This window comes from Enoplosus armatus, chromosome 14 (genome assembly GCF_043641665.1).
Source record: "Enoplosus armatus isolate fEnoArm2 chromosome 14, fEnoArm2.hap1, whole genome shotgun sequence".
In the NCBI taxonomy this organism is placed as follows: domain Eukaryota; kingdom Metazoa; phylum Chordata; class Actinopteri; order Centrarchiformes; family Enoplosidae; genus Enoplosus; species Enoplosus armatus.
The window spans coordinates 19,700,020-19,710,597 of record NC_092193.1 but is presented as its reverse complement, the minus strand read 5'-3'; the positions used below and the strand labels follow the sequence as shown (position 1 = coordinate 19,710,597).

Genomic DNA, 10,578 nt, shown 5'->3' with positions numbered 1-10,578 from the left:
TTCAGCGGAGGATGATTTGTTTGGGGGGCGTGAAAACAAACCGCTGTGTCAAGAATAAAGAGACAATTGTAATTTCAGAAATAACCAAATAAACAAGCCTCCAATCTGCTCTGACGTCCAGTGCGAAATAATGTTTGCAGAGACGGCAGTGTGTGGATGCATGTTAGGAGGTAAACGCTGATAATGAATGCTGAACAGGCTCGGCGTGACGTGCACTTTATTAGATTCTCTCTGGCATTTGTTGACTGACATCTGCCCTGGCAGGTCTCCCCAGCCACTCTCGCCTTTTTAACACTCAGATCTATGCACACAATATTAAGCTCTAATCATCCTATTTCCACATTTCCACATTTCCACATTTCCACACAGTCAATAGAGACATATTGCTGACCTCGTTTTTTGTTTTTTTTTTAAATTTCAAAAAGCAAACAAAGCAGGCCCCCTCTATGAAAACGTCGACAGTGCCGAGAGCGGCTTAGCTAACAAGCATCTGATTGTGCAGATTACGCATGTTCCACGGGGGATTACTGAGACTGAAATGAACAAATTGACCTCTTACCACTGAAATCCCACATCAGCATGACAAAAGAGATGAGAGTCGAGCACAGTGAGGGCACACTGAATCTGGAAGAGTGGAGCATATACTGTAAGACGAGCAGCTTTATTTAAAGAAACCTCGCTCCCACGAATGTTGCTTTATTTTCTGCCATGTTTGCAGACCCCCGACAACTTCCATAGGTTATCCTTGTCTCTACATCTCATCAGCCTTGTGCTAACACTGCGTGCGTGGCACAATTTGCCGCTCAGGCTTTTTAAAAGACAGAGCAGCGCCGAAATGAGCAGAGAAATGCATAAGCTATTTTCGCTTCCTGGCAGGGTGTCATTTGCATTGATGTTGGGGCTCATATTCTCACAACAAATATCAGACTGTGCATCCTGTTCCGTGCGCGTGTATTCTTAGCCGAGGGCAGGCGAGCATCTCCCTCTCTGGTTCCCTTCTGACACTTTTCAAGTCAAGTCAAAGCTATTTAAAAGTCATCTCACTTTGAGAAGTAACAAAAGCTCAATGACAGACCAAGGCCTTATTCAAAATTCAATTTCTGCGCTTTCTCTCCCCAACAATAGCAACACATAATTTCTCTCCACGCTTGTTTGGAGAGCTCTAGAGAGGAAATGGCATGCTTTTGTTAATAAGTGTCTCTCTGTTTTTTTTTTGTTTTTTTTTTTGTTGCTGAGAGAAGAAGATTGAACAGCTTATGTGGGTCACATTGTATTAATCTAGCCGGCTATCCTCGTAAATGCGCTCTAAATCAAACATGCCATATTAAAATCCAGTTCATTGCTCATTTGCTCAATAATGCAGTGTGGCTGCGCTGAGACAGACTTCCCAGCTGCTGAAATAGTGATACTAGTGCTTTTGTGCTTGGGTATTAATTTACTGGTCTGGATTACAGCACTACAAATGAGACACGCTTGATATCAATCTGACAGAACAGTTCAAACACCCTGCAAAACTGAATATTTATCAGTCACAGTTTATTTCAGGCACAGGACCCTTTCATCACTTAGCCGTAATGAGATCTGTGTGCATTCTAATAATTAATAAACTAGACGATCTCCAAATCAGTCAGAGCGAGATGTAAATGCTATCAATTATCTGTCTGGGTGATTCTGCAATCTTAAGCAAACTTGAGATTTCACAAGACAGACAAGCTTAATGGGATACGCAGACGCGGCCGGGGTGCGCATGAATGTTTTATAACAATGTGAGACTTTAGATTGGATCAATGAGACGTCTGCTTCCCTGCTGGATGAAGATTCTCTGGAACTGAGGCAGGAGGCTCAGCAAAGCACAATAAATCTACCTGCTGTCACTGAAGCAGAATGACGGGCTCAGTGTGACATTTCAACATGTATTATGTCTCCAGCTCAGCAGTATCTTCATGCGATCTGCCACCGATGAACTATTGTGAACACTGCTGGAAGTACACAATGTTGGACAGCGAGCCTGAGGTCGTTTTGATGTGAACAGTCAAGCAGAACAATAAATCCCTTCCGGGCTGTATAGAAATAAGAATAAAGAAAAGGTGCACGGATGAGTTGCTCAGTGATGGGTTTATATCAAAGGAAGATATAGCTGTGAGGTGCAGCAAGCAGCCAACACTGATGTTTTTGATCAAATGATTAGGAGTGCTTTCTGAGATCATAGGGGTCAAAACAGAGCCTCTGCCTCTTTGCTGCATATTTACACGTGTGTGTGTGTGTGTGTGTGTGTGTGTGTGTGTGTGTGTGTGTGTGTGTCTGTGAAAGACAAAGAGAGAGACGGAAATAGAGGGAGAGTGTGAATGTGTTTGCGCATGCATTAAAAAGACAAGAGAGAGAGGTCCTTGAGGCAACCTGCACATCTTTTATCACATCTTTAATTAATTGAAGCCCATAATAGAAGCTGCTGCAATTCCACTGAATAGACACAGTCGAATGGAAACCAGGCAGGGATGAGGAGATACTCTTATGCTGCTCAATCCTCCCTTGCCATTTCATAGTCATCTGCTTATGCAATGCATCTGCACCTACTGTCAGTCTTTGCTTTGAGGATGAATTGCATTTACAATGAAGGAAAAAGGGGTTGTTGTTGTTGTAACTGAGTGATTGATGCTTACTTCCCTCCCCCGTCTCTCTCCAGGTTTTGTCTCTGAAGGTCTACTGTAAAACCACCATGGCCCTCTCGTGGTTCTCCAGCCTTGTCCTGATTGTCCTGGCCTGCAGCCCTCAACCGTCTCTGGGATGCCCCTCCGGCTGTCGCTGCTACAGCCTCACGGTGGAGTGCGGATCTCTTGGGATCAAAGAAATCCCACAGGGTGTCCCGTCTGTCACTGAGGTCAGTTGGCCAATCAAAAATAAGTTAGGGCACTAGCTGCCAGTTGCATTGCAGCTGACCCCCTCCCCTACCGCATCAGTGGTTTCGTAACAGTTGACTCCCTCTCTGATCCATTCTTATTACCCTGAAATGATTGTGGTTAATCAATTCGCTGTGACCCTCTTTGATGTAAGCCTGAGGGAGGGGCTGCGCAGTTGGCTGTGTAATTATTCATTCTTGCTCAGAAAGTGACTCTCGCACACCCTCTGATCATCTGTTGAGAAGATGTTTAACATTACACCGTCTTTTCCTCTTGGGTTCAGGCCCCCCCAACATTACTGCAGCTCATGAATATTAATGGAAAGCATGTCCCGGATAAATTGTTCCATTAACCTCAATCAGCAGGTCTATCTCGTCGATCCTACTTTACCTCATGGCCCGTGTTCGCTTCTTTGAAAACATCGCCAATGAATGCACATTACCAATCAAGCAAACAGCCATGCATTATGGATCAAACACACACTCTCGTGTAGCTCCAATCACTCAAACATTTTTTGTTTGAAGATGTTTGCTGATAAGGTCTGTGATTTCTGCAGCACTTGGCATTGTCAGAGTCATTATCATGACCCTGAACTAGCTCACTGTTTGTATTGCCCACATTAACATATATCCAAAGCTCTGCAGCCCTGTGAGTGCAGATAGCTCTCAACGTAGCCCTGTTGCTAATGTAATCTCTCCATGGTTGATAAATGTTTCTACCCAGTGAGCAGAGCACTACAACAGGCCACGCTCACTTTCTTGAACAAAACAAAACACAAAAACATCACGTCCCCCTCCTCTGCATCTCTATTGCAATCAATTTGAGATCACTCTACTAATTTCATCTGCCCTGTCTCCCCTACAGACCATCTTCCTCCAGGACAATGGTATAATGCAGATCCGTCTTCAGGACCTAACTCGGCTGGGCAGCCTCCATTACCTCTACCTTCAGAATAATAGCATCTCAGCCCTGGAGCCTGGGGCATTTCTCAGCCAGGGGCAGCTGCTAGAGTTGGCCCTCAACGGCAACCTAATCCACCTGGTTACCCCAGACATGTTTCGGGGTCTGGAGCACCTCCGGATCCTGTACCTCGCTGGGAACCAGATCACTCGAGTGCAGGACTACACCTTCAAGGGACTGCAGGTTGGTGAGCTGAGATAAAGGAAAGGATGGATGGATGGATGGACAGCAATGTTTAATGCTCATTTTGTTAAGTGTTCCAAAAACCTTAACCCTCTTTTTGGTGCAAAGTGAAAAAAGCTTAGCTTTTGCCAGCAAAGCTAAAGCTGTTCCAATATGCCTTTTCATGGATTATATAGAATGACGTCTGAAACTGTAAATCCAATTCATGGCAACGTGTCTGACTAATCCCCACCATACAGTAACACAGTACAGACTGAGTCAGGTGGAATTGAGTCATAGCCTTTACGTTTGACATTTCTATTCCTCTATTCCTCCTCCTCTACTTGCACGTTTCACATTTTCCTTCCTCTGCTTCATGTCTTTTTTGCTGTCTGCAGCGTCTGCAGGAACTCCACCTGCAGGAGAACAGCATAGAGCTGCTAGCAGAGCAAGCGCTGTCTGGCTTGTCATCTCTGGCCCTGCTGGACCTCAGCAGAAATCACCTCCGCACCCTGGGACCCTCATCCCTCAAACCACTCGTCAGCCTGCAGGTGCTCCGTGTCACAGGTATGCAGAGTGGGGACAGAATTCCAAGAGCACATTATGTCTTGCTGTAATATGACATAATTCTCCAAGATTGAATTTAAGTCAAAGTGCCATGAAAAATGCTCCCATACCACAATTTTGAAAAACTGACGCTGCCTGAGAATGCACTACCACAACCTTGGCTCTTGTCAATGAAAATTAAGTGTCCTTAAACATATTTTACACATCCAATGGGTTCACCCAACTATAAACCTTTATTGAAAAAAAAGATACCATTTTAAAGAATAAACTGAAGGAACAGCCTCTGAAAAAGGGACCACCTATCCAGGACAATTAGTCCTACAATGGACGCCAAAACCGCTCAAACAAAGTGTAAATTATCATAAGAAAAATTAATTTGTTTACCAAACAATATCACCTCAAGGTCCATTTAGCAGCTCTTCTGGAGCAATCCTATCACATTATCTTCATTAGCAGTTGGAGTATGCTCAGTTGTCATGGAATTGTAGATGTTTTAAGTTTAAGGTATTCTCTGCCATATTGGCTTAAAAGTTGGGGTTCAAAGTAAAGTTTTGAATTTTTTTCCCTTGTCCGCTTCCATTCCTGACCTCCAGAGAACCCATGGCGCTGTGATTGTGCTCTGGGATGGCTGAGAACCTGGATTAGCGAAGATGGACAGCGTCTGTTGAGCTCTGCCGAACAGCGCCGGCTGATGTGTTCTGAACCACCTCGCCTCTCCCACCTCAGCCTGGTGGAGGTGGCTCCCAACAGCCTGGTCTGCATCCCCCCTGTGGTGCAGCTCGAGCCCAGCCACCTGACTGTGCGACTCGGGGAGAGCCTCCGAGTCTCCTGCCAGGCCTCGGGATACCCTCAGCCTCAGGTGACCTGGAAGAAAGCCTCCCACGGCAAGCCCCAGTTATCACCTCGGGGCCTGGTTCAAGAGCTGGGACCCAATGGCGAGCTCTTCAGGCCTGGGGCTGGAGGAGTGGTGACAGCCCTGCCCAGCAGTGGAGGGATCAAGGTCGGAGGTGTTGGAGGAATCCAGGGGCTTGTGCGTGGGACTGAAGAGGGTGGCGAGAGGGACAGCTTTGATCCGGACATGGGCAGCGGCATGCTGTTCCTCAGTAACGTAACTGTAGCACATGCTGGCCGCTACGAGTGTGAAGCCTGGAACCCTGGTGGTGTAGCTAGAGTTACCTTTCATCTGGCTGTCAACATGTCCTCTTCTTCATATTCCTCCCAGTTCTGGCCTCGTCTAAACACACACCCCTTTGTTTCCTCTTCGTCTAACTCCTTCTATCAGCCAGAGGTTCTGGATGTTAGCCAGGAGCCGCTCTATGAACAGGACAGCATGGACTTCAATGCTCTGGGCCCGGCTACACAGACTGCCATTGCTGTTGGCATCTCCTTGCTGGCACTCACTGCCGTTCTCCTCTTGATTATGATCTACACTCGCCACCAGCAGTACCACAAAGAAGAAGGAGGCTCCTACTGTACGAGCAAGGAAGAGAGCATCCTCTACGTGAACGACTACTCCGATGGACCCACCACCTTTGCCCAGCTGGAGGAGTATCGAGATGACCACGGCCATGAGATGTACGTACTCAACAGAACCAAGCCTGTCCTGGGCTCCACTTCATCCAGGTGTCCCATGATGAGCGGGTTTGTCCAGCAGAAGGGTATGAAGGAGGCTCTCCTGGACCACGAAATAGTGCAGACACTGACCAGATCAGGCGGAATGGGGCTTTGCAGAAACCCAGCAGACGGAGGAGAGGGACCCCTAACAACAGACCCAGAAGAGCTCTTCCTCAGTCAGAGCCTCCTCTTCGGATCACAGGTTGCCTACGAGATCCACTGCTAAATTGTGTTCTAACAGGAAACAACATGTTGATGGACTTAATTAAAGACATTAAAGGAAATCACCTTGGTGCAATGATTTAAAGCATCAGATCATTATGTGGTCTTCAAATAAGCGGAGAGGGTCTCTTAGCTAGTGGTTGCTGGGGGCAACCTGGATCACAATCAGCCTCTTGGAGATCCTAATGGAATTGTAGATGTTTCAATCCTCATCTGATTGATTGAATGTCATTAAGATGGGTCAGAGGGATGGACAGTGATAATTAAAGGCAAAATAGCAACTGAACCATACCTTTCTGTCTCCAAATCAACCCTTTAAAGAAAATTATAAGTGGCTAACATTATCAGAAATGGTTATTATGACAGTTCATCTAAATCCTCACAAAAGAGGCTGAGAATGTGCAGCACATAGTGACAACTAACAGTATGGATAAAACAGTGATTCATATTTTGTACTTACTCTTTTTTTTTCGGTTTTGTTTTGTGTGTTTTGTCGGTGTTTTGTGTAAATACAATGAAGCTAATTTTCACTGTGAAGTACAGTTGTTTTGTGGACCCTGTTGCAGATCCCATTAGAATTAGACCTAAACCGATCCTCTTACTGAAACTGCATTGTCGTTGCCCATATGTGCGAGTGGGCGTAGGTGGGTGGATTTGTTGAAAGAGATTCATTTTGAATGCAGCAGAAAGTCATGTCTACCATAGCATTGTATTCCTTGATGTTAACATGCGTGTTTTTTCTACTTATTTGTTGCAACACTAGAACAAGGAATTAACATTTCCATTGCCTGAAATTGAATCTTCAGTGGAATTATTTCCATTGACATCAGTCTGTAAAAAAACATTCTAATGTGAATATTGTACATTTTGTCTTCAGTTTCTACATAATAAAATGTATTTTAAAAGATTCAGTGTTTCTTTTCTTTCAACTGGTCAACCAGTAGCTTTAACACAGCTATTCTGCTAATTCTATAGTCAAACTGTATTGTAAAAGCTTATTGTTTTTCTTCATATTCTTCCCTTCCACCCATGAGATGTAGCAGGTGTGTGCAAAAGATGTGTTTTTATAGAGAGACTGAGGCTTTCAGTCACTGTGTAGAGGTTGGTCCTTGAGAGGTCCATGGCTCATAAACTCTTTATTCTTTCCCTCTGCTGCTAAGCACTGTGGTATCAGGTGTGCTTTCACAGCTACTCGTGGACTAAGACAGGAGAGTGCTATTGGAAATGTTTTTTGAAGCGCCAAATAATCTGTGCTTCATACCAAGACCGAGAGCCATATTGATTCTCATTCAAAAACATGTCAACAATCTATACTAAAAATGACTGCTTTCAGTTTTTATGGTCGTATCCTAACAACTGCATTAAATGCCATGGTCATTTTATGAAAACTCAATAAGAAACATAACTAAAGGGCATGTTCCCCAACAAAAAATTGTATTTTATTAACAATACTTTATAGCACCGCCGCAATACCAGTATGTTAAATGGAGTGAAACACTTGATTTGGCAATGCACCTTTAACCTGTTTCAATGGTGGCAAACTTTCCATTTGCAATTTGACAGACCTGTTTGACATATATTAATACAAAGATAAGGTATTGCAATAATTTGCGGTATTATCCAGGTGAGCATTCATAGAGAAATCTATTTTTTAAAGGAGGCGTTCATTTTGGGCAATGTATTTTTTTTTCTTTCTTTCTGTCAGTTGAGCTGGAATTATGTTTCTGAGAAGATACATAAACATAACCATAAAGGCTTGCAGCTCCCAAAGCTCAACAAAGCATTGCGTGGACCTGCACATTAAGTACGCTGATTGATTGACCCAACTCCTGCTGTGGATTTTAAAAAAAGTGGATTTTAAACAGACAAGAAAAAAAAAGCTCTTTACAAGTTATATATGTAATAATAAAAGAAAGAGTCAAACATCTCCAAAAATGAGCTATTGCTTTGAATATCAATAGGTATTGATATTAGTGGTAAATCACCATAGAATTTGTCCTTGGTCCATCTGGCATTTCATTAAAACATTAAAACATGCACACACACACACACACACACACACACAAGCCATAACACTGACAGTATAAATATACCAAAGAATTGCCTGTGGCAAGAAATGATTTCTTATATACATTATGTGTAGGCAGAGGCATCCTGTAGCGCCTACCAGAGTTCAGCGTGATGAACAGAGAGAAATCTTTGTCTGACATTTCTGGAAAAAACTCTGCAGTGAATTTCAGATGACAGTGTATATACGGATTCAACAATAGCAGCCTAACAGCTGAGCTAATACCAGGGACAAAAGTAGAACATTCCCCAACACTGGGAAAAAACCGACCTGACCGAAGCCCATCACAACAGCTCCTTATCACAGCTGAAGATGTATTATGCAATCCATCTCGCACAATGAAATGTGAAATACCCTTATTCCACTTGTCCTGTGAAGCAAATGTATTTCCTTTGTGCCTGCCGTGATACAATTCCCAGGCTGTGTCATTACATGTCCAACAAAGCATAGCTTACAATGGTTGTCATGGGCACACTGGCAAAAGCTCAAAATGTTCAGTTTTTGGTGAGACTGACAGCTTGATTGTCATTTTGAGGTGTGTCTGTTATCGTGTACAACACCTCTACCGGTGCACACATGCTCAGTGCACTTAATAGTTGTTTCATTTTTATACAGTGTGCACCTCCTCTATTCAGTCCACATTATTTTCAAAGATCCCCCCCAGTGTACCTGCAGGTGCGTGCTGTTGATTAGAGACCTCCAATAATGATTTAACAGCCAGACAATTATGCAAAAATAATACTAATGATAGCAGTAATGTGGAAATCAAGGTTTAATGCACTGCTGCTGCTAAGAGCACCTCACCTAGAAGCATAGTACGTGTTTTACCTTTTCCAAAATGCACTAGCACGTTTGTAATGCCACATAGGTCGTTGTATATGGGATATGTAAGTGGATTATTCAACCATTTTGCATGCAGAAAGAGGTCTATGGCTTGAGATTTAGAAGAATCTGGAAAACACATTTTAGAGCTGTTCTCAAAATCTGAATATGTTTTATATGCTAGTGGGGGAGATTACAGTATTGGTTTTGGGTATTAAAACTCTTCAAGGACAGTTGTCAACATTAAAATTCCAATTACATTCTTCAAAAAAGAGGAAGCAAGAAAATCTAACACAATTTGAGTAACACTGTACAGTCATACACGCTCACTCAACATAGAAAATGGATACATACCAATCTTCGAAGCTGGGATTCTGCACCAATCCGATTTTGGTTTCCCTTTTTAGAGCAAAGGTTGCCTGTGATCCCATCATTCAACATGGGGAAGAGTGAGACCTCATTGTACTGATGCTGATTTTTTTTTGAACCCATCTACCGTCTTTCAAATATCAGTTCTCATCTCTCTTCGAACTTGGTCCAACACAGGGGAATGAAGTTTCGTATGAGGTCAAATATGAGATATCTGGTACTGAATTATTGATGCATTTTTTACCTGGCCTCTACAAGTGGGTTTGCCCAGAAGAAGGGTTTGTACAAATTTCTCCTTAATGTTCGATGTCACTGACTTTGTGCACAGATGTCGACCTTGAATTGCATTATACCTTTGGATTAATGCAGCTTTGATGCTATGTTGAATGATGTTGAAAATCATGCCAGGCACTGTGAGGCCATTCAAACCTATTCATATTTAACAGTTTTATTCATGTAAAATACATGTGGTAGAGCAGGCGTCTAAATGATTGAATGCACATGTGTACAAGTGTAGCCACGGTAGACTCCTTAGAAACAGCAATCAACCCCCTTGTGTTTTGATTCAAGCTCTACGTTAACAATGTGTTTTTCAAGGTACTGTTTGATGGCAATTCCCAATAGAAAGTATAGTTTTGCTTGAAAGTAGACCTTTGGCAACTTATTGTATACAATATTTTTTTTTTTTTTACCAATCATGAGTCGTTAACAGTGAGTAGATGTCATTCTGCATTTGACAGTTATCAGCAACAGAGATGTTCAACAGCTTGGCATAATGTGACAGTGATTCCCAACCAGGGGTTCTACAGTGGTGCCAGTTGCCAGTGGGTACAGAGTAGGTAAGTTGGTTGGTTGTAGGTTGTATAAAACTCTGTAGAGCAGCTCCGCTACTTTTTA

The 10,578-nt window shown here is 43.2% G+C and overlaps 1 protein-coding gene across 1 annotated transcript; it reads left to right on the top strand.

The window, feature by feature from the left end:
* Window positions 1–2,716: 2,716 nt before the first annotated feature.
* LOC139297012 (leucine-rich repeat-containing protein 24-like) lies at window positions 2,717–6,426 on the top strand. The gene is made up of 4 exons (XM_070919590.1): window positions 2,717–2,878; window positions 3,762–4,040; window positions 4,418–4,586; window positions 5,180–6,426. The coding sequence occupies exons 1-4, from the start codon at window positions 2,717–2,719 to the stop codon at window positions 6,424–6,426; spliced, it is 1,857 nt and encodes a 618-aa protein (XP_070775691.1).
* Window positions 6,427–10,578: the final 4,152 nt, after the last annotated feature.

Bases quoted from the DNA above. Each gene is read 5' to 3' on its own strand.
- LOC139297012 (XM_070919590.1), top strand. From the start codon at position 2,717: ATGGCCCTCTCGTGGTTCTCCAGCCTTGTCCTGATTGTCCTGGCCTGC. The intron at 2,879-3,761 runs GTCAGTTGGCCA...TCTCCCCTACAG, and splicing joins GTGTCCCGTCTGTCACTGAG to ACCATCTTCCTCCAGGACAA. The intron at 4,587-5,179 runs GTATGCAGAGTG...CCTGACCTCCAG, and splicing joins GCAGGTGCTCCGTGTCACAG to AGAACCCATGGCGCTGTGAT.